General features: G+C 40.3%; 2 protein-coding genes across 3 annotated transcripts in view; one reads left to right on the forward strand and one right to left on the reverse strand.

The window, feature by feature from the left end:
• Positions 1 to 23,609, forward strand: part of TBCD (tubulin folding cofactor D) — a 122,340-nt gene that overhangs the window by 12,754 nt on the left and 85,977 nt on the right. For both annotated transcript variants that reach the window (XM_058817550.1, XM_058817549.1), the window contains 6 exons: positions 3,713 to 3,758; positions 6,422 to 6,554; positions 7,791 to 7,936; positions 8,831 to 8,891; positions 9,419 to 9,493; positions 12,671 to 12,765. In XM_058817550.1, the coding sequence (XP_058673533.1) occupies positions 3,713 to 3,758; positions 6,422 to 6,554; positions 7,791 to 7,936; positions 8,831 to 8,891; positions 9,419 to 9,493; positions 12,671 to 12,765 (556 nt within the window). The remainder of the gene's footprint in view (positions 1 to 3,712; positions 3,759 to 6,421; positions 6,555 to 7,790; positions 7,937 to 8,830; positions 8,892 to 9,418; positions 9,494 to 12,670; positions 12,766 to 23,609) is intronic.
• ZNF750 (zinc finger protein 750) lies at positions 14,992 to 23,161 on the reverse strand. Its single transcript, XM_058817551.1, has 3 exons — positions 23,072 to 23,161; positions 17,037 to 18,666; positions 14,992 to 16,636 (listed from the first exon to the last, which is right to left on the reverse strand). The coding sequence occupies exons 2-3, from the start codon at positions 18,458 to 18,460 to the stop codon at positions 15,934 to 15,936; spliced, it is 2,127 nt and encodes a 708-aa protein (XP_058673534.1). The 5' UTR covers positions 18,461 to 18,666; positions 23,072 to 23,161; the 3' UTR covers positions 14,992 to 15,933.

A 23,609-nucleotide genomic window follows, 5' to 3' on the forward strand; every position in this document is an offset into this window, starting at 1 on the left:
TTTTACCTTCAGCTGCACACAGAATGCATTAAATATTCCCTCCTTCCAAGTGAACTTCAGCTCTGCAGCATGTTCTCCCTCCCTGCTCCTGGCCTGGAGGCAGGGATGGCTGGTGGCATTCCTGGGCTCTTGTGTGGCTACCAGGGGGTGCTCCAGAGCAGTGCAAGGCATCATTTCCTGCTCTCCCCAGCCAGACTGGAATTATCCTCCCAGCCCTCCTCTTGGTTACAACCAGAGGGTAGATCCAGACTTGTCTCCTGCTCAGCAGGAAGATCCACTCAGTCCCCAGCAGCCAGGCCACCCCTCGTGGTGATTTGTGTAGCTTGGGGAACAAGTCCTGGAGATGATCCCCACTGATAGATCACCTGCAGGTCGAGCCCAAAGTGGTTATGCAGACAATTGGCAGGTGTGGTGTCTCTGCTGGGATTATTAAGAAACTGGGCTTTGTTTGCCTTGCCCTGCTCTGTTTCTAAAGCAGAACCAGACTTGACAGTCGTCACTGCTTGCACACCACTGATTTTCTCTAATTTGTAGGTGGCTTAATTATTTATAAGAGAGGGAGTCACATACTTTTGAACAGTTGAGCAGGTTGGGTAGGTTGCTGTGAGCTCTGTGTCCTCCTTAGAGGAGCCTGTGGCTGCAGGGATGCTCCGACACGCAGGCTCCTCGTGCTCAGCCCTCTGACACCAAAACGCCTGTGCAGGTGGCAAACCAAGCTTATTAATTGCTTTGTTTGTATCAGATTTTTGGAAATGGTGTGCCTTGGATATTTTTCTTCCTTCAAGGCAGGAAGTTTAAGCTGGGTGCTGTAAGGCTGATTTGCTCTTTTGGCTGTTTTTTTTCTCATGATTTTCATTTATCATCGTGAACATTTCTTTATTAATATGATCCCTGTGAGCTCCAGGTTTACAGTATTTTTCTGGAGGAGTAACTTTGCTGTGCATGCCTGACTGTAGCATGTGCTAGAAGAGAATATTTTTTTCTGCTTTCCCAAAAACCAGCATTGGTTAAAGTATTCTTTTATTTCCTTTGAGAAAAATATATCTATTACACTCAAAAGTTTTAGAGTTTTGAACTTGGGGATGCTTTTGCATGCTTTGACTCATAAATAAGTAATGAACACTTCCCTTCTTGTCTTCTCTACACTCAGAAAAAAACCTCAAAACTGAATTTCCTGCTGGGTTGAATATCTGAAGAGTAGTTCTCCACAGTTTGGCTGTTCCTAATTTACCTCTGCAAAATTTATTTTTAAAATAGCTATTAAACTTGTCTGACACAGAACTACCTGATGCATAAATTGTAGAAACTCCAGGAGCCTGCTCCAAGGTTGTATCTGACCCCCAGTGCACCTCAATGGGTGCAGAAAGAACTTTCTTCCCATTCAGACAATTGGCATTTTCAGCTGTGTTTATTCCTAAACCATTTGGAACATATTTTATTGATCAAAAGTAAATATTATGGCTATTAAAAAAAAGTTTAGTTATTGATTTAAATTAATAATTATTGATTAATTAGCTGTGGTGTCATTTGGGCAATTTTTACTTCTCCTAAAAACTCATATTGATAAAATAAAACATCTTAATGCACATCTCAGTTGATTTATAGCTGTTGCCACAATGATTTTAGTAGCCAATGTATATTATAAATCCCCATGGTAGGAGTAGATGTTCTGTGCTGAAAATAGTTGTTATTTAAGTTTTAGTGAAACTGCTGTAGGGACACAATGTGTGTTTCACTTTTTTGTTCAGAAAATAATAAAAATTATGATGAAATTGAATCTGCCAAGGTTGCTGTTCTAAACTGATTCATAGGTGTGTGAGGAAAAGCGTTTAAAAAAAATACTGTGCAATATTTGATTTTTTCTCATTTCCTGCTTGTGTGTTGGTTGATTCCTTCCATCCCTTTCAGAGGTGGCACCTTCCAGTTGTGTTGTTCCTGAGGGGTCAGGACTTAAGTCAGACTTGGACTCAAGGGTGTAAGAACATGTGGAGACCCTTGGGGAAAGCTGCCAGAATTTGGGGAATGCAGACTGAAATGGGTTATTTTGATGATTTTGTCCCAGCTCCTCAGCAATGTGCTGAGAGCACACACCCAAAAGTGTCCAGGAGCATCCCCAAGGATCTGTTCAAAAGCTGTTTCTCTGCATTATCAGTGCTTGAGGAATTACACTGTGCTTTGTTTGAATATGCTTGAATTTAATAATAATAATAATAAAAAATAATAATAATAATTTGGAGTAAGCCTGAGTGTGCCTTAAAAATATTTGCTGTTAAGTTAGGCAGAAGAAGGAGTTGTGAGGATGCAGGGAGGGAATTGTGAGGGGGCAGAGTAGGAATTGTGAGGATGGAAGGAAGGAATTGTGAGTTTGCAGAGAAGGAATTGTGAGTTTGCAGAGAAGGAATTGTGATTTTGCAGAGAAGGAATTGTGAGGATTGAAGGAAGGAATTGTGAGGCTGCAGGGATGCTGCCCTGTCTTCAGCATCCACAGCAAGGTGTGTGGAGAAACCAGTGATGGGGTTGTAAAGCAGAACACAGGAACAAAGTGATGAAATGAGTTTCTGCATGTTTCAACAAAGAAAAGTTTTAGAGGAGCTCTAGATTTGTTGTACCAAAGATTTGCAGATCCTCTGACATATATTTTAGGCTTTTTAATACAAGCAGAGTTTTGTTGTATGTCAGTGAGAAATTTTTATATTTTTTAACACTAATTTCATATATTGCTAAAAGCTGTGCCAATTTATACATTTAAAGTGATATTTATTCTGTTGGCCTGAAGTAAATCTATTGCATTGCTTCTTTGTAAAAGTCATTTTTAAGGGAGCCCTCACACTTGCCTGCATTAATATCTCAAATACTTTGATGTATAATATGAAATTCCCATATATAGCTGGTAGTAGGGCTGATTTGTGATCCTGAAATGCAATTTAGTAACAAAGCACAAGGGGCTGGGTACAGGGCCCCAGGGTGTTTTTCTTGCCTGTGTTGCTCGCAGCCACGCCTGCAGCGCGGGAGGCGTGTGTGTGTGTGTTTGGTATGTGTGAGAAAGTGCCTCTTTTCAGGGGAAGTCTGTTCTTGTTTAACTCCCAGGCATATTTATTGAGGAAGATTTTGCTTCTGGTGAAGGACAAACAAGTGCCTGGCCAGGTTTTTGCTGCATGGGGAGCTGAGGAAGCTTTTAATGTGTAACGTGTTCTGTCAGGTGTTAATGGTCCCTCGTCTGGCTGCAGCGCTGGGGTTTAATCTCACTGGGATATTGAGCTGCAGATGAAGTTCCCTGGGCACAGGAATTGCACTTGGCCTGCTGGAGGTGTATTTGCAGGTGTCTGTAGGTGGTTTAGTCTCTCACAAGCAGTGCTTGCACCACACTGAGCTCCTGCGACCCTGCACTGAGCCTGATGGGTCAGGGACCTGAGCTAGCCCAGAACTGGTGGCCTTTTTCTTTCCTCATTTTTTATTCTCATTGTTTTTTTTTTTTTTTAATTTTTTTTTAAATTTTTTTAGTTGGTTTCTTTTTCTCTTGAGTGTTTTTTGGCCACCTCAGTCTCCTGAGCAGTTACCAAGAACTGCACCCTGAGACTCCTCCTTTTACACTGTTTAAATCAGCAAATACTACACATTATTGTGAGAACATTAAAAACATTTTAGAGCTAAACGCTTGATATATTGTGTTGCAGATGTATTCTCATGTTTGTGTTCCCCATTTTAATTGTAGGCACAGCTGTTTAAACATGGCAAGAGAGAAGACTGTTTACCATATGGTAAGTTTGTAATAGCCTGGGTTCAGTTTTTCAAGCCATTGCAGTAGAAAAGGGAAAGGAAGATTAACCTGGTGACAAGTGGTTCTGTAATGAGTAAAATCCACAGGGATAAAGCAGGAAAAATGAGGGCAGCAAAAGCAGAAATGACAGTGAGGGAGGAGCAGATGCCACCAGGGAATGTTATGTTGGGGCAGCACATCAGAGGCTTTGGCAGGTGATCACACTGGCCATTGCTGTAATGCAGGAGCTGAACACAGAACACAGAAACTGTTAGATGTGGAAAATATTTGTTTGAAATTCAGTTAAGCATAGACTGGTTTTGTATATTACTGCTGGAAGTTTTGCAGAGACTCTTCAAGTTTTAATGCAAACATAGGATTTCAGAAAACCCAAGTTTTAAGAACCAGTTGTGTACAGGACACAGCTGGAGTCATGTTGGGATAATTTTGGAATAAGAGAAGTATTTTAGTAAAAAAAGATTATATTGGATGCAATTAGGGATAGAAAGAAAGAGAAAAAGAGAGTATGGAAGTTTCTGAACAGTGTAGTTGCATTTTGGAATTATGTTTATCTTGGGATGAATGTTGAAATAGGATCAGAACTGACTGCAGTGTGATCTTGGGCCATATTGATAGCAATAAGGGGAGGCAGGGAAAGGTGGTGGCTAGTTCCAAAACACTGCAAAAGGCCTGGTCAGTTTTGTGCAGCTTATCCAAGTACCAGAAGTGGGGTTTGTGCCATTCACAGGACCCAAGCAGGGCTATAAACTCACTTTAGAGTGTTTGTGATTTCACTCATGTAATTATTTTGGCCCAGAGAAGCAGCTTTTTAGTTCTGGTGCTGGAAAGTGTCATTCTCCCAGTTCCTAAGTCTGAGATGCAGACACTTCCTTAGAAAATGCCTGAGAGATGGGTAATGATGGAGATAAGATAGTGGAATGACACAGGTGCAAATCCTGGGAATGCCATTGCACAGGAACAGCAGAATCCACTGGGGAAGGCTGCCAGAGAAGCAGAAAAATAAACATGCTGGGAAAATTAGAGTGCAACAGAAAATGACAGAATTTAGAAAATACCACAGTATTTTCTATACCACACGTACAACACAGTATGGAAGGAGCATATTGAGCTCACAGCATTAGCCCTGCTGGTAAAATCAGAAACTTTGGCTCATGGCATAGAAAGAACAGTGAGTTATTAGTCTGGTAATAAGAGGAAAATCAGGGGCATATCAATGAGTGAATTTACCCCAGAAAATCTAGAATGGTCACAGCTGAGAAGCAGATATTTAGATGGGAACTGTTCAGGATAAGAAAATGTGAGAGACAAAAAATATCTAAGATTTTTAATTATAACAGATCTGAGGATGAAATAGAAAAAAAAAATAGGCAAATGTTAAAGCAAAATCCTGTTTGAAGTCACATGTGACATAGAAGTTGAATTAAAAACAAACACTAGCCCTGCAGTAATTTACATGGGTCTGTAGATATTTTAGTGATTCAAGAGCTGGCAGGACTTGGAAGAGGCCTTTATTTATATATTCCTTATTTATTTTCTGTCTGTGAATGATGATGTTTCTGCAGCCTCTTCCTCCTAAGCTATCAGTCAGTTGGGCTTTTATAACTGCAAAAAATCCAGGTTGCTGGAAGGTATTGAAGTAATAATAATCATCACTGGCTTGTTGTCTGCATGGATTGTTTCATTTGTAATTTCAGTACATCAAGATGCATCACCACTCTTTTTAAAGACTTGAGCACATTTGTAAGTCATGTCTTACAGTGTCTCAGACTTTGAAATAAGTGCATTTTCTTTGATGTCTTTGTGTTTTGGAAGCCCTGATAGGAGGCTGGGGAAGGAGGTTGCAGAGGATTTGGCTGCTGTGGTTCCATCTGAGCAGGGCAGTTGGAAGCCCAGTGGCTCTTTCAGAGCCTGAGTCATTAGTCTCTATTAGCTAATGGTCAGCTTCTGAAGAATTCTTTTCACCCTAATGAAACTGCAAAAGGGCTTTTTTATTTGTAACAGCCATAGCTTCCTTGTGAAAATTTTGAATCCTGGAACTTTATCCTCATTAACCCAAGATTCTCCTTTCTCTGTGTATTTTTTTACTTGCTGGACAAATAACTTTGTTACCTTTGATGTGCCCAAATGAGAGGTTTTGTGGCTGATTGTTTACACATCCACAGTGTTTCTCATGTGTAAATGTTTCTGGACATCCATCATCATAAAAATTTCAGTGTCAGGACTCGGTGCTGCCTGAAAATACTAAATGAGGACAGGGAAAGCTTCTTCAGCGTGCAGGAGATTTTCTGAGTAAAAGAATTACATTTTCTAGCTTTTGGTTCTGTTAGATCACTGAAAATTCTTTGACCCTGAAAGACTCTTGGTTTTGTTGTTTCCGAGAAACAGAGACATAAACACTCAGAGAATGTAGATTTTAATTTTCATAATCAAAACCAATCCTTAAAGCCATCTCCCTGTTTGGGCAGTGAAGGATTTTGCAGCTGTTTGACCAATGTCATCTCCCACAAAGTAGTAACGGGGCATTTGTATTTCAGTAGTGCCTTTAAAAATATAAATCTCCTAAAAAACATTCAAAGCTTTCAGATGTTCATACCAATGTGTTTTTAAAAGCTGTTTTTCTGGTGTGTTTGTTTTCTTTTACAGCTGCTACTGTTCTGGAGTGTCTGGATAGCTGCAAGCTGTCAGAAAGCAATCAGATGGTTCTGCGCAAGCTGGGCATGAAACTGGTCCAGAGGCTTGGGCTGACATTTGTGAAACCAAAGGTAGCAAAGTGGAGGTCAGTTTAAAGCTGAAAAGTTCAAAAAAAAAAAAAAAAGAAAATCCTTAAATAAAACCCACTACAAATAATACAGAAATCCATTTGCCCCTCTTAAACTTTCCTTAAAGAAAAAGAAATCCCTGTGGGAATGAACATTATTCTTCATTTGCATTATTTGGAAAAAGGAGGATTCTTTCACTGTATTTAGTTTCCTGTATTTTTTTTCAATTTTGGTACCTAAGTGAGTGCTGGGACAGGCCAGATCTGACTTTGCACGTTGCACAAGCAGAAGCCTGTTCCTATATAATTCATAACTCACTAAATATGGGAAGACCTTTGTTCCTGAAGCTGATTTAGTACAATTTTGTAAGAGTGAACATAACTTTTTCCATTACCTGGTCCTACCCTGATTCAATAGAAAGTTCACAGGGGAAAAGTGGTTTGCAATCCTGCTCTGGTTTTGCATATTAGTCAGGTTTTGGTGTCTGGTTTTACCTAGTGCCAGAGGGCAAACTCTTTTTTAGATTTCTCGCACTGATATTTTAAAATTGCAGGCTCCCTTGGTGACTATTTTTATTGTATTTATTTTACTGGCTTTTGAGAACATCCTTAGGCATAGAAAATTCTTTTTAGGTGGAGAATGTACCTTGCCCCATGGCAAAAGTCAGTTTAGCATGTAAAGTCTATCTTTTGTAAGAATGCATCTACACCACAGGCTAAATATTCGAGTACAGCTTGGTCAGAAAGTACTAAGCTGGCTTTGAGATTTAAAAAGCAATTGTTAATAAGATGATTTTATTAATTTTTTAATTTTTTTTTCGGTTTTGGAGAGACTTTTGGGGCCTGGGAATTTTGTCTCTCTTTGTTGTTAGCAGTGGAAAATAGGTTATAGTGAAACAGGAAAGGGAGGGATAATGAAAAGGAACTATTTGAATAGTCTGGCTCTTCTCACCTTGGAAAACAGACAAGTGGGTCAGGAGCAAGGAGAATGGGATATTTCTCCCTTTCCTTTAAAGCAGCACTGGAGAGCTGGGACTTGGGAGGGTGTAGGAGGTGGCAGACAGACTGTGGCAGTGTGTCCCTGCTGCACTGGATGTTAAATCAGGAATCACTGGAGCTGTGTTTGCTCACCCTGGGAGGTGTAGGGAGGTGGCACACAGTATTTTGTGTGCAGTGTGGGTATTAAATCAGAAATAACTTTGTGGCAGTGTGGGTATTAAATCAGAAATAACTGAAGCTGTGTTTGCTCTGCAGGTACCAGCGTGGCTGTCGCTCCCTGGCTGCCAACCTGCAGGCTCAGGGTGCTGCTGTGCAGAACCAGAAAAGAGAAGTTGTTGCTGCTGAAGCTGATGATGATGATGAGGAATATGACATTCCAGCAGAGATTGAAAATGTTGTAGGTGTGTAAAAGCTGGAGAGAAGTTGTTACAATGCTGCTGTTGCATTATGCCCTTTTCTTTTAAATTAAAAATTTAAATTTATATACAAATACATACTGTGTAAACCTTCTATTAAACTTTAAAAATTCTCTACAAATCCATTTCTCACATGCTGCAAATTAAACACATTGGAAAACTATTTGCTTGGGCCTAAGAAAGTAATGTGGGTATTTGTGCTGGTGTGAACAGCTGGAAAGACTCTAAAACTTCAGCCTGTGCAGCTGATTAAAGTAGGTGATATTTTGTCAAATGGGTTGGATTTCAGCATCTCAATCAGAAACTCAGTACTGGAGTATTTGTTGTGCAGTTGAGGTATAAACACACTGAAATATATTTAAGCAATTTTATCCAGTTATATAAAAGAGATGCCCTGAGCCTTTTACGAAGGAATTAAAATTTATAATGAAATACACAACAAAGTGTGTCACATGAAAGCTGAAGAATTATAGTTTAATTTTTAGACTGTAGCAGTATCAAAGGAACTGCATTTGTTTGTTAATATGCAGTTGTTCTGCATACCCTCTGCAATCTGGCTGGTGGATATTCTGTAAATAAATAGGCAAAAATTGCATCAGAAGACTTTTATAACTGAATAATCTAATTAACCTCTGTAAAAAGCACCATGGCCTTCATTTTGAATCTTTTACAGCACTTAAAATTTCAATCTTTTTCCATAAACCATTTTGACATGTTTCTTGGCTTTGAATTTCAAGTCATACTTATGTGAAAATAGAATAAATCTTGATACAATACAAAGATTTTTATACAATGAGGCAAATGAAATTTGAACATCTTAAGAATTTTTCTGTTGTTAAATAAGAATAATCTGTTTTTTTAAAATAAAATTATTTGCAGAACAATTGTTGGTTGGCCTGAAAGACAAAGATACCATTGTCAGGTGGTCTGCAGCCAAAGGGTGAGTTTGTTATGGTGATTGTAAACAATTCATATAAACAATATATAACATGTAAAGAATGTATTTCTGTCTTGTTATATAGAAATGTAGTGTAATCCATGACTGATAATTTGGGTGCATTGCCAATATTTGCTATTGCTGCAAATGGTTTTAGCACAGCCTGTGGTGGGTGAGTGCACAGACACTTCTGTCTATTGCTGGTGAAAACTCAGGTCAGTTTTTAGGGAATTTCAGGTGGGTTTGGAAATAGATGTTCTGGGTAAGACAAGATTTGAAGGGTGCAAAGAAACATTTCTTCAAAATGCTTTTTTTCTCTTTTAAAATGTGTTTCTGTGGGAGATCCACTACTGTGTAGATTTTTTTAAAGTTGGAGATTGTTGTTTAAGGGTATCAGTCGTAGGGCAGTGGGGTGGCATCTTGAAGTCAGGAAGATTCCAATAACTAATTTTTTTCTTATAATTTACCAGTCAACTGTAGTACTAATGATCCATTGTATCTTTCTTTCTTTTTTTTTTTTTCTTCTGTAGAATTGGTAGAATAACTGGAAGACTTCCAAAAGAATTAGCAGATGATGTGATTGGGTCTCTGTTGGACTGTTTTAGGTAAAAATCTTATTTCACACTCTACACACATCTGAAGCATGTCTGCTTGTGGAACAGGGGGACAACAGTTAGGAAGAAAGGTTTAAAAATCTGTAAATTTTCTTGCTGTCCTTCTCTTAGATTTCAAAATCTTTGAAGGCGCAGATGGGCTAAGGGTATTCAATAAAGAAATTATTTCTGATCCATCCTCATGACCCCATTCTAAGGTAATGAGCAGGGAGTGAAGTTAATCTTAGGAAAAATTTAAAAAATGCTCATGAACTTGCTACTTTAGAGATTCCTGGTGTGCTCAAGCTCATGGCTTGAGTTTAGTGTCCATCCTCAGAAACCCAGTAGAACTGGAAATGATGTTCTGAGGTTCACCAGAGGTGAGAAACAATCTCTGTGTGAGGGGAGGCTGAAACGTGTAGCGAGAGTGAGGAATAAATGGGGTATAAATAGAGATTTATGCACTTGGGAGTGGTATGGATGTGGTTGCCCTCTAGGATTTGTGTTAGTGCAAGCAAGCTCAAGCATCAGGTGGCAGGTTTGGAATAAAGACAGATGATGTTATTCAGTTTTTACAGTTAAACTGTAAGAACTTCTTGCCATAGGACCTTGTGGATACTGAGAATATCTACCTGAACAAAAAATGTGCTGCTTGTCTGCAAGCTTCTCCATGATCTGCCAGAGTTTGGAAGGGTTTGCAGAGTGAATGTGCTGGTTCTACACTCTGGCTAAGGGATCTGCTCTTGGCTGTGTCAGAGAGGATTTGGGGCCAGTGGAAACTCTGGTTGGGGCACCCAGAGCTGTGGGATGCTCTTTTGGTCCACTTTAGTGTTGGATGTCATGGCTTTACATTCCTGTAGATGTAAAGTCATTAAACAAAAAATTCAACAAGTATCATGTGCTTTTGTTTAATACCAAATTGCTCATCACAGCTGCATTGAGTACCTGAAATCTAAATGAGTGGTTTAGGGCAAACCATAAAATAAACAAAAATAACAAAAAGAGTTTCTTTATTGGCAAGAAATGCTGATCATGAGAGTTTGTCACTCACATGTCCCTAGTTTTAAAAAGTATTTTCACATTGGTTGTGAGTACAAATAAAGGATGCCAGCTCAAAGGATAACACATAGAAAAAAAAGAAGGTATAAAGTCTGAAAGACTTGCAAGGAAAGTATCCACTGAGATGATCCCTCACTGTGTTACTGTGATTAATTTAAGAGGTGCTGCTGATCTCAATTATCCCTGGAGCTTCAAAGACCTGTGCTCGCTGTGTTTTCTTTCCTTGTTTTTCAAGTCATAGGGATGAGTAATTCAACTCGTAATTGAGTGACCTGCTTTCTTCAGAAACACCTGGGAACAAATGTAGGCAAGGACAGAGAGAGCCTCTGTTGGAGTCTTTGCACTAAATATTGAGTGACCAAAACAGGAATAAAGCAGCTGCTCATCAGAGGCACTCTGTGGTACCTCTTGGGATGAGAAGAAAGGATTCGTTCTATGCAAACATATCAAAAGACAAGAGTCAGGGAAGAAATGAGTGATTTTTCACAGTGTAGTGAGATTGTCAGCACAGTTCCACTGAGGTATGAGCCTTGTGTTGTTCAGCATACACATAAAGAATACTGGAAAAAAAGGGGAATGAGGAGCTGAGGAAACCAGCTGATACTTCAAGTTGATTTAATATAGTGAGAGCTTAAAGTGGCAGGAAGGAAAGTGTTACAGAAGCCCAGGTGAAGCACTATGACAGTAAATGTCATGTAAAATATAATGTCTAATGCATGCAAACTGATGTACTTGGGGCAAAATGCTGCTCACTGTCAAAGCCCTGGAAGCCACTGATGTGTCAGAGTGTCAGGGGAGCACTCAGCAGCTGGCAGGGAAAACAAGAGAAATGTTGGAAATGATGAGGAAAGGAAGAGATCAAACTAAATCACTGAGAAGTGCTTTAACTGATGGGGTTTTTTACAGGTGGGAAGGAGAAGTGGAGGGGTGGGATTTGCTGATCTCCACTGTAAATAGGCCAGAAGGAGGGAGAGGAGAGGCTGTTTACCATTCACTCTCCCTGGTGCCAGAGCAGGGAAGCAGCAGGAAGTGCATTTCCACACAATTGTAATTAACCACTGGAAGTCATTGCCACGGGATGTTATGGGAGCCAAAAGTGTAAAGGGAGTTCAAAAAGGGATTATCCAAATTAATGGAAGACAGTCCCTTCAGAGGTTATTAAATAATGAATCTGGCTCCAGCCTCTGGTTGAGCTGTCTCTGTGCTGCTGATTGCCAAAGCCAGGGGGGCAAGAAGGGGATGGGGTCCTGCTTTTCTTTGCTGAGCACCTGCTCTCAGAGCTGCAATTCAGAGATGGTGTTGGGAGAAATGAAGCTTGGATATGCCCTACCCTGGCTGTCCAGTGTTTTCTTCTCAGATTCCTACTCCTAGCGTAATACAGAATGAATTCTGATTTAATCCTTCAGCATGCCACCTTTCCTCTTTTCACTCCATCATCTGCCAGCCCACTAAAAATTATTTACCATTTGGGGTTTTCTTCTCAGATTCCTATTCCTAGTGTAATACTGAATGAACTCTGTTCAGATTTAATCCTGCAGCATGCTACCTTTCCGCTTTTCACTCCATAATCTCGAGATTATTAACTATCTCCATTAACAGTGCAGCCCACTAAAAATTATTTACCATTTGGGGTTTTTTGCTGTGTTCAGTGCAAGTTTCTCTGGTTTATGTTTTCTAAAGGTGGATAAAAAACACTATTTGCTTACTTCATAAACTCTTGTAATGGGTTTGCTGGGAATTGCCATTTGAACCTCCTTTGCAAGTTAAGGGCTGCATTTGGCACAAAACTCATTAGTTATTTTGGGTATGTTCTGTACATCTTTTGCCCATGTACTGGGAAGTTGCTTTCCTTTTTTCTATGAGTTCCAGGTATTGAATCTTCTGTACTGAGTTACATTTATAGTCATAAATGAGCTTTTTGCTTATTTAATCATATTTATAGCACTGTTTATGTTGCATAAACAGGAAGGAAAACATGTTCAACTTCTATTTTACAAGTCCACTGGCATCAATAACACAACAAGAACATGCTGGTTTGGATTGGGGATCTTTTAAAATGTTAGGAATTCACTGTAAGAAGTGAAATCCTGAGAGAAGGGCCAGTTTTAACAATACTTGTCCTGACTTTAGTTTCCAGGAAACGGACAACGCGTGGCACGGGGGGTGCCTGGCCCTGGCTGAGCTGGGCAGGAGAGGATTGCTGCTCCCTTCCCGAATCCCTGATGGTGAGTTGGACCTGCTGACTGTAAGTGCATGAAATAATTTATATTATTAGGCACCAAATGTGTGGCAGTAGGCTGGGATTTGCTGGTGTGTGAGTGCTGGGTGATGACTGAACCACTGAGTTCTACAGTAAAACATTTGCCCATGGGGATATTTAAGTAGTTCTGTCTAAAGCACTGGCTTGGGTGTGCCTTTTTTTATACTTAATAAATATTTCTTTCCAAAATGGAATTAATTTCTTGGGGTTTTATTCTTTCTTCTTCCCTCCCATGTTTCTTTGTACACTTGTATAAAACAATTCTGCATGTCTCCATATTGTGTCAGTGTCATTATTTAAGCAGAATATATTAAATAATTGATGACTAACTTGCACTTTAAAGCCAGTAGCTTCTGCAGTTTGTTTATGGTTAAATTTCAAAGGCCAGTTTCATGCAATTTATACATGAACTGTTTATGTTTTAAATTTTTGAAACAGCAGGATGGAAAGAAAAAGAACAGGGCAGAGGAATTGTTTCTTTGTGTGTTCTGTAGTTATCAACACACATTGAATAACAGAGATATTAATGTAATTTTGGTCAATGCCATACACAGTGGGAATGACAAAAGCACAGTGTAGCAGCTGACATCCACCCTTGGGTGCTTTTACAGCAGAGACTTGTTCTAGATGGTTCTTTGGGTCCCATCTGGTGCTTCTGTGTTGAACAGAGAATTGAACACTAAATTTAAAAAGTATTTCAAAGTAAGTCAGGGTGCTAAATCTTTTCTAGTTTGAAGATGTGCTGTAAAATGTGACATTTAATACAGTTTATTACTCTGTCTTCCTGGAAGGAGTTAATGTCCATTCTAGCATGTGGTGCATGTGAGAAAGTTTGTGCAGTGAGCCTTCAGTTGGTTTCCCTTTTTTCATTACTTTTGCCCTTCCATGATGAAGGTGAAACAGTTAAAAACCTTCTAACTGAGGAATCATGAAAGGGAAATCCTCCAGAGGTAAATCTCTACTTCAGTTCTGACAAAACCAGAACTGTTCACCTCTGTCAGGGAATCTGGATAACCTCATGACAGATTTTTATTTAATTTGAAGAAGACAGATCAGATCAGCATTGGAGCTGGCTTTTATAAATAATATTTGTATGGAAATGGGGAAGAATAAATCCTTGAATTGTATGGAAGAAACACCAAATAGTTTTTTTTTCCATTCACTTTAAAGAAATTCAAATTACCAAGTAAAGAGATACATGAGATATTTTTTTCAAATTGTGGATAATAGTATCTGAAGCTTTCTGCTCTCAGAGGGGTGTGAGGCACATAGCTTACAGTAATGTGAAGGGTGGCAGTTGTGCCACATGACTCTGTAATTTCATGTTTGGAAATTAGGGATTTAGCAGCATAAGGTTGAAGCTTTAATCTTGGACTGGAAAGCACTTGCTGATGTACAGCTCTGTACCTCACACTGACTTATGCCCTGCTGTGGGCATTTCAGTTGATTTGGCTTCTTCTTTTACTGCATTCCCTTTTTTCAAACTCACATTGATATTTTTGCCTTTTGATAATGTGAGGTAAGCTTTTCTCTATGAAGCATTAAATTAAAGATCAGTGTATCTCTTTTTGTTCCTTACCTCAGAAACTGAAGTTCTGTCATTTACTATTTAATTACTAAACTTGTTACAATGCTCTGAGTTGTTGTCTCAAAGCAGCACAGCACAAAACATGAGTTAAAAAAAGTCTGGGACTTCTGCATTATGTTCAATGCAACTCCACTTCCTTGAGTAGGTTTACACCTATTAGTGATGTTCAGGCAGGTGAGGATGCCTCTAACCTGAGTAATGATCAATGAGAAATGTATACTCGTGGTTTTATGGGAATAATGCTTGTTCTGGGTTTGTTCTCCTTGCACTCTGCAAATTTACACAGCCTTATTTTAGTTGAACTTTTGCAGCAGTTTGGACAAGCTGAACAGCAGCTTTAAGACAGAGGGAATTCTGAGCTTCATTATTTGGAATTAAAAGTATGGAATTAACCTGCATAGTGAGTTTCCATCACTGAAGAAAGCTTCTTTTGTTTGGAATTGATTTGATCCCAAAATTCTGCTTGCCAATTGAAAATTTAACTAGCAACTTCTTGCTAGCTCTTCTTCATTATAGATAGTGTAGTAAATGTATTTGTGTTCATTAATGACTTTCCATATATTGTAAGTACAGATCACAAGATTTATTTGAAAAATTGCCAGTTTATATACACAGATATAGAAGTAGGAAGTAGTTTTATGGCTGTATGTAGAGGACACAGAAACTGATAGTGAGTGATAACACATGCACTGAAACAAGACCTTCACCAGGAGAGTTTGCCTCAGATGAAATAAATTATATAAATAACATTTTAGGCCTGGAGTTTGAAGGCTGCCCAGTGTCTGTCTAACCTCAGCAAAGCAGGCACCTGGATTGCTTAGTTCTTCATATTTTCAGTGTTGTTTTCATAGCCATTTACTTAAGGTTGTACATAAACTGCAGTTATTAAACCTGTGCAGGCTTTCTTTGGTTTGATTTGCAGCTTGGTCTCAGTCAGTGTGAGAAGAGGTTGCTTACACAGGGTTTGGGGCAGTTTATTTCTAGTGGCCTCTGCCTCTGAGTAACTAAATTTGGGCTGTTGTTCTCTCTTAGGGCAGAATGGCAAAGTGCATCTATACACAGAGCAGTTTTTACAGTATATTCTAAAAAGCCAGTTTTAATCTTAAGCTTGTTTAAACTACTGCACAGTGACATAAAAAGGTTTTCAAAGGAAAAAAAAAAGACCCAAAACCTCCCCTACTAGATGAAGTTAAGGCTGAAAAAAGACTATGACAGTATGTTATTGAGCAATATTGTTTCTAGAGCTTAAATGTCTTTTAAGAAAAGAAGTTGTAAAAGTTATTTTACATCATACAATTGCAAAAACCCCTTGAAGATTCATCTAATTTACTTTGGCTTTAGTAACGAATGCAAAAATTCACTCATCAAAACCTGAGCTTGTACAAGGCAAAGTTCAATTACTTAAAAATATTAATATAAAATTATGAACATTATTTACAATGGAGAAATTGAATGTATCTTGTCATGGGCCAAGCCCAAGGAATGAGGGTTTGTAGAAATTTCACGATGATGCTGGTAACCAGAACCTCACTGGAAGGAGGAGAATTAGGACACTCTTGTTCTCTTCCTTAAAGTGAAGACTCTGCTGCAGTCATTGGGCCTGACCCTCTTAGCACCTTGCTGGGATTTTGTGGACTCTTTTTGGTTTGTCCTTTTTTGTCCTTTCCCCTTTGGGCTGCACTGAGCATCCTGAGCATCGGCCGCGGGTTCCGCGGGCGCGCCGTGCCCGTCCTGCGCGCCGTGCCCGTCGCCGTCCAGCCGTGCAGCGCCGGGGCTGTAGGCAGCCAGCTGGCACAGGGCCACGGCTGCTGTCTGCTTCTGCTCATCACAGCTCTCCATGAGCCCCAAGTCTGCAGCCTCACCACGCTGGGCTGCCAAGGGTTTGTCACAGGCACTGCTGCTGGGGGGCTTGGGGACGCAGGGCTCCGCTCCGGAGCTCTCCTTCTCGGCGTTCGGAGCGGTGGTGTTGTCGTGGGATGGGCTGTGGAAGGATGTTTTCAGGCTGGATGTGTTACAGGAATCCTTCACTGAGAGGTTCAGGGGCATGTCCTGCATTTCCAGGAAGCTCTGCCTGTCAGTTTTGGATGGGGTTTTGTACATGTGCTCATGAGTAGGTCCTGTGCTTGTGTCAGGCTTTTTTGAAAGATTGAGGGGCCCTATCCCTGTGTCTTCCTCCGTGTTGGACAGGGAGCCCGCGTTGTTCTGGCCATCGGTCTGTGTGTGTGAGTCTTCATCAGTGACATTGATGCTGGAAGAAACAAGGAGAAAAGAGAATTCACTATCAATTGCTCTTTTAAACTGGGGCTGAGGAAGTGGGCAGGAAGAGGAAAAAATATACACTTCTAGGCTAGAAATCCAACAATTCTGTTGTTTCTCCTTTAAATCCCCAAATCCCTTTCATCATCATTGTAATGTAAATAATTCTCTGAAGTACTCAAGTACATTGGAAGTACAAAAACACAGTGGAAATTGGTGGTACATTTAAGGAGAATGAACAGTCTGCTCACTGTAGCACCTGTGTGCTTTGCACAGTTAGTACAGAACAGATTAACTCACTGCTGTAAATCTAAATATAAACAAGCATTGCATGAAATGTGCCCATCTGTCTTTGTGTAAACCTGACAAGGATTTGCAAAGTGTTATTTTACCTGTTAGGTGAATCCCCTCTGTCCTGCTGTGCCTGCACTCCTTGAAGGGAAGGTGCTTGGTCTGTGCTTTTTCTCACAGGTCTGAAGGCTGTGAAGTTTTCTTCTGATTGGTCATACTTGCCCAGGGATGTGGATGATGACTTGTTGGAGAGGTCAAACAAACCCTCACACGTGTGGCTTGTCTGGGTGAAGTTGGTGGGGCTGGGTCTGCCAGGGGAGCCTGTTGCTGCACTTCCTGCAAGAGGGCTCATTTTGGCATTCTCTCTTTCATTTTGGTCATCCTTAGCGTTACCTTTGGCATGCAATAATGTCATTTCCTTTTCATAATCTGCTTGTTTTTTATGTGAGCTTAGAGGGTACTGTTGGGAAGGGCTTAAGGAGGCTGGGTACAGCAAGGTGGTTTCTTCCATCAGATGAGAGTTTTGATCCCTGTTAATACCAGCTACATGTGAAAATCTGTAAAATGGAGAATCTGTTGGCCTACAAAATCCATATGGTATTGGTGGAGTGGAGTGGTACTGTTGGAACAATCGATAATGTTCATATGCTGATGGATTTAGGGGTTTTGGAAGTGGCCCAGGGTGGGGAAGAAAATGTCTTTGATCTTGTGTTCCATAGACAGAGAGAGCAGAGCTTTCACACTCTGAGCTACCTGGGAGCAGGTAAGGTGTGTAGATAGCGAGCCGGTGCTCGTAGAAATGGGGTGAGTACTCAGGAATCATTGGTTGCATGTAAGGTGAAATGGAACCAAAGCCTTTCGTGTGAGCAACTTTATGTGGAAATTCTGGGAGGAAAGAACCTGCCTTCCACGGGTGAGCTGGTGCATGAAACGCAGACTTGGTGTGAAAAGGAGAACTTTTGTTAGAGAGGGAGAGGATTTCAGATGCCTCAGTGATTTCTGGGCCTTTGCTGTCTCGGTGTTCTCCAACGGGAACAAAGGCTGAGGGCCTGACCATGCCCTCCATCAGGGGCTGCACACTGATGGCACCTTCTGCTGCAGAGCTGCCAGGGCTTAATTCCTTTGGGATTGCAGGTTTCTGTCCTTGAATTGCAGCATTTGTTGCTTGGTTTTGTAACTCAACGTTTTCCTTGGCATCTTCTTTTGTAAAAGGATATTGAGGCTTTGAATCGAGGCTTGACAGTCCGTTTGTGACAGATTTAGAAGAAGTTGGTTTGACAGTAGATTCCAGCTGGTTGATCTGTTTGGGCTCCAGGGAACTGCCCTTCGGACACTTGATGACACGATCCTGCTCTGACACCAAAGTGATGGAGTTCTTGCAGAGGCCATACTTCATGTGGTTAAAGAGATGGGATTTCTCATTGCAAGTGAAGGGGCACTGGAAGCACTTGTACTTGAATGGCTTTCCCGGTGGTCTTGGGATGTAGTGAGGCTTCTTGGGTTTACGTTCTTTGAGGAGACTCATTCTTTTTTCTGCTTTAAACAATTAAATGTAATGGTTCTTTATAAAAACTTTCTTGTGGTTGGCTTCCCTCAGTTGTAGCCTCGTGATGTTTCCAGTTTTTCAGGTTTCTAGAATCCTTCCCAGGTGAGGAGAAGCAGCCAGCTCCTGTGGTGTCTCAGGGAAGAGGGCGCCGGAAAACAAGGCTTTCACCACTGGTAGTGCAGGAACTGAAACACAAAGTTTAAAATGAGCTTTAGTGGAACATTGGAACTAAACACAATGTAGTGCCTTGTCTTAAGAGTGTTCCCCCTCATACTGCATATGTTGTGTTATTTGGGTTTTTTTAAAACAATAAAAAAGCTGGATGTCAGGCTGGATTTGGATGGGCATTGACCTTTGGCATCCTCCCGCACCCAAACACAGTCACACAAGTGGCCTCATTTCCAGCAGCAGCACTTGTCACCTGCCTGTGCTGCTGGCTCAGGGGAGTTCTCTTTGAAAGCTGGAGGAACGTTCATTGAGAAGATGAAAGTAGAAATCCAGGTGGAGCTGTTGAGAGAGGAGTGGAGTGGGTGGGATGGGAAGAGGCAGGTCCCAGCAGGGGCTGGATGTGGGGCGAGCCTGTCGGGCCGGTCCGGGAGAGCGAGGAGGGAATTTCCTGCTCTGGTGACACAAGGGTGGGGTGCATGGGTCGCTCTTGGGCGGCTGACTGGGCTCTTTCTGAGACTGACCAACCCCTCTCTTCACTGCTGTGGCGTTTCCCAACAGCCCAGTCTCAATGGGTACCTCAAAAGTGCCCAATCTCTCGAAGGATAAAACCACACCGATTTTCTTCCTCTTCCTAATTCAATTAAGAGAAATGAGCGCTGCAGTGTCTGACTAATGGAATCCTCTGCCTGACAAACACCCCTCCCATCCTCCTGCTGCTCACAGATTGCACATGGTTAACACGGGCACGCCAGTGTGTTAACTCGGGGGGAAAAGTGTCAGACAGTAATTGATTTCTAGGGGAAGGATCTATCTGCCTTTCTTTGGAAAAAGGAAGGTTGTGGATACTTTATCCAGCCCGGTGATTTGCTGGCTAGATAAGTCGGGAGGGCTTGTACCGGCTTGTTCCATTATGTTCACTGATTCTGAAGGCGTGAGAAACTCTCGCAGTCAAGTTCTCATGATTTTATAGGATGTGTTATGGCAGAGATCTAAAAACTGATGATTTCATCATGAACTACAAGCATCATTATCAAAATGATGACTGTTGCAAAACCACGTACTGTATCTATTGTGTTACCCGAAACTACAGGAATACTAATTGGAAGAGTGACGAGATAGCTCCATTTTTTTTTTAAAAAAAAGCTTTTTACATAGAAGTTTAAATTAGTAGTATTAAAATACTAAGTTTATGAAAAGAATTGCTGGCAATTATGTGCTGTGAGATTTTAGTTCAAGTAGAGATGTTTTGCATTTCTTAAATCTGGGATTATTTAACAGAAAATGACAGGCAACTCATGATGAAAACTGAAGGGAAAGCTACAGAATTGCTGCTTGGCTCATCAGGTATAGTAATTCTAGAAAATTGTATTAAATGTTGTTTCTGATATTATAGAAGTATTAATTTTGTTAAAATAGTTATTGTGAAGGCACACTTAAAAATGCAAAGCTGTTCTGCAAGTAGAAAAAAGTAATCAAGCTTTTTCCTAAAATTAACAAGTGTTTAAATGTGCTTCAGATTAATGAAAAAGGAATTTCTAGAGAAGTAGCTTTTTGTTTTTCAGATTTTAATGTGGTTGTTTGAGTTGGATACTGATACTGTAAGGGCAGCAAGGAAAAATGCATTAGCATGTTAAAGTCTCATCATTGGAGTGTGGCTGAAAAAGTAGTCCAATACATTTTAAAAAATAATATATTGTATATTAAAATATTTTAAATAACAATAGCTAGAAATCCTTTCAAATATTAAAAATAATATTTTTACATTAAAAAATAAGTAAATTAAATACTGAGACAGGAGGAGAGGTTGAGGTAGGGAACTGAGCTCTTTCTTCTGCCTTAAGTGAGCTTGTTGCACTTACTTTTAACTAATGATGTGTAACTAGCATGGAAAGTTTGTAATGGACTCAGTCAAGTCAGTTCGTACCTGTTGTTCTTTATATCTTCTTGGAAGTACTTGTACTAATTATTCTTGAAAAAAGATATTGTTGTCAAAACTCCATTGCTTTCTTAGCTGAAGCATTTATGATAATGTCCAAATCTGCATTCAGGTGCAGCATTTATAATAAAGGGATGGTAATTAGATTTCCTTGTTCTTCCAGCTTTCCTTTGCTTCATAAAGAAAATTCCTGTGTGTCCTGTCCTCCCCCCTCTGACTTTGTACTTGGTATTTAACTTTGATTCAAGTTATTCCTGTTGGACAGAGTATTAACTATCATTTCTTAACAAGATAAAATGCGTTGTTGCAGTTTTCATGTTAGAAATTTCAAGCCTTGGAGCTCCTGTGCCGTGGGTACAGCAGGAGAGCATTCCAACAGCTTTTTATTTCTTTCTATTTAATTTGTTTTGATGGCTCCAGAACCTGCTGCTCTGACTTGGGAGGTGCAGAGAGCAGCTCATTTTAAAGGGTGTTTACCTTTCCCAAACTTAGGTCAGGCCAGCCAGGTGAATGTTTTCTTTCTCTCTTTTACTATTTAATACCTTTTTTTCTCATGGTTTAAAAATGCCAGTAATAAAATATTTCTAAAGTTAGACAAGTAGGATAATTCTTCCTCTGGTCCCTAATTCACAGGAGTGTCTGGCAGAGAGACATATTTTAACATTAAAAAACATTAAAACTATTTGATCACACAGTCAAAACGGACATCAATACTTTAAAATAGGTGTAACCAATTAAATCTGTCCCTATATAAATAATGTTACTTACAGCTGTACAATGTATGTTTTTGTGCTGCCAAAGTTAGAATTTCGAATTGGAAAGAAAATATCAAAATAAGTAGTTGCTTTTTCCTTTAACTGCAATGCCATCACTTGTAATATCTTTTAAAAGCAGGGAAAAAATCTTCAACAACAGGATAAGTTTTACAAAACTTTTTTCCTTAGATTGAGAATTTATTTCCTGTAGACCTGCTTGTAGAAATGCAGATGGTTCTATATTATTATAATTCTCTAGTTTTGAAATGCAGTAGTGTTATTTATTTATATTTTTATTGAAAACAAGTTATTCAGCTAATCTTGATTAAACTTGAGGTTATCTTAGTTGTTTGTTTTTGGCACTAGTAACCTCCTCATGGCTTTCGAACCTGTCGCCCTTTCCAGCCTGAGACTGACTGCTCCAAGTTTCCTTCCTTCTATTTTTAAAAGCAGCTTGTTGCTCCCTCCTTGCCTTTAACCTGTTGGCAGGTTCAGAAAACAGGAATGTAGTTGAACATTGTGTGTAAATATATAAACAAAAAATGTCCGTGGGGATAAGTGTATACACACATATGCACATGTGGATTCATCCACACACATAGATATGTGCATATATATCTGGCCAGGTTGTTTTTTTAGGGTTTTAAAGTAGTTTAAATTGTTTAAGATGCCCAGTTGATCAAAGAGGAAATTTCAAAATGTCTTTTATTACAAGCAGGGACAGTAATTACATTTCTTTTTAGGACACTGCTTGAGCAAAGTACGTAACAGCTGCTCATGCCCACCCCATTATTATTGCAGGCTCCTTCTGGTGATGTGGATCTCTCTGACCAGGAGGACTCACTGGGGTGGAACATTTTGAAGGACATGCTATAATTAAAATATTGTGATGTGGCATTATTGCATAAGCCAAGGACATGCCATTGTCACCTACCCAGGGTGTTGCAAGAACAAGATTTGTGAGTTTTATTCTAGCTGAGATTTTTCCAGCGATTAACCACCCCTCCCTTCTAAACTTCCAGGTCCTTGAAACTGAAAGATAAAATTTTAACACAACTGATTGTTAATTAGGAGGAAGCAGGGGTGAGAGGGGTGGGCTGCGAGGGCAGTGAGTGTGTGTGAGGTGCAGAGCCACGGGAACTGCTCTGTGTGTGTGTCTGTGTGAGAGGAAGCTCCAAAACACAGATTAAATTACTTGCTTAGGCAGCGTGGATAGGAAATAAAAATCTCTCTTCATACCAAGTTAATAAATCAATGTCTTAATACATTCTAATTGACTAGAAAATAGAAAACAATCTGATTTTCTACTAAATTTCCAGAAGCTGGAAAAATTAATAAATCAAAGCTGGAGCACAGTATTTTCACACAAGCTTTTCAGATGAACCTGACACGACTCTAGGAAGCAAAGCTGGCACAGCAAACACAGCAATTTTAAGCAATATAGCAATATATTAACTCCCCAAATCAAAAAAATAAATAAAAGGTGCTGAAAACCCTTTGCACCCACAAGAGTTAATTATTATAAAAACTTGCAAGAGTTAGGTTTTCTCTCAGACTGAGAGTTTCAACAGGAGAGGTGAATATTTCTGCTGAAAGCTGAGACTGGTGCCGTGAGTGCACCTGCTGGAGTAACCCTGGCTGCTGGGACAGCTGGGAACTGAGCACCTCAGATTTCCTCGTTAATACCAGCAAAGTTTTATTGAAAGAAATGCTGTAAAGCAATGTACTCACCGGGCACCGGGGTGTCCGAGAGCCGGCGGGCGCTGCGCTGGAGCTGTCACTGCTGCGAGAGCAGTACCTGTTCTCTGCCCGAGCCCTGAGTGAAACTGCAGGAGGCTGTTCCAGGGGAGGGACCTGAGCGTGTAGGAGTTGAGCCCTCGGGGTGTAGAGATGCACCTGATATTACTCCAGCCTGCAGCTACGATTCATTTGTTTGCGTCCACCGCTCTCATTGAGCATTACCTCAGCATCTCCTATCGAAGGCAGCTCCCGTCGCTCCGTGCCCTCCAACAACCAAGTTTTGCTCTCAGCTCTGGTGCCTGTTCCTTTTGCACTGTGGGGTCAGAAGTGGCTGAGTTAACACTGAGGATATTTTAAGTTTTGTTCAAGTGACTCGTGGGCAGCAGAACTGTCTGTATGCAGGGGGTAGCAAAGCTTAGAAAATAATTTTGCTCATTTTTTGGACACTGACTTTTTTATTGAATGCCCTTTGTAGCTTTAATATTCTTGCTCTTTTTTCTTTTTTCCTCCCCCCCTCTTCATTTTTATT

The sequence above is a fragment of the Ammospiza caudacuta genome, chromosome 19 (assembly GCF_027887145.1).
Source record: "Ammospiza caudacuta isolate bAmmCau1 chromosome 19, bAmmCau1.pri, whole genome shotgun sequence".
NCBI lineage: Eukaryota > Metazoa > Chordata > Aves > Passeriformes > Passerellidae > Ammospiza > Ammospiza caudacuta.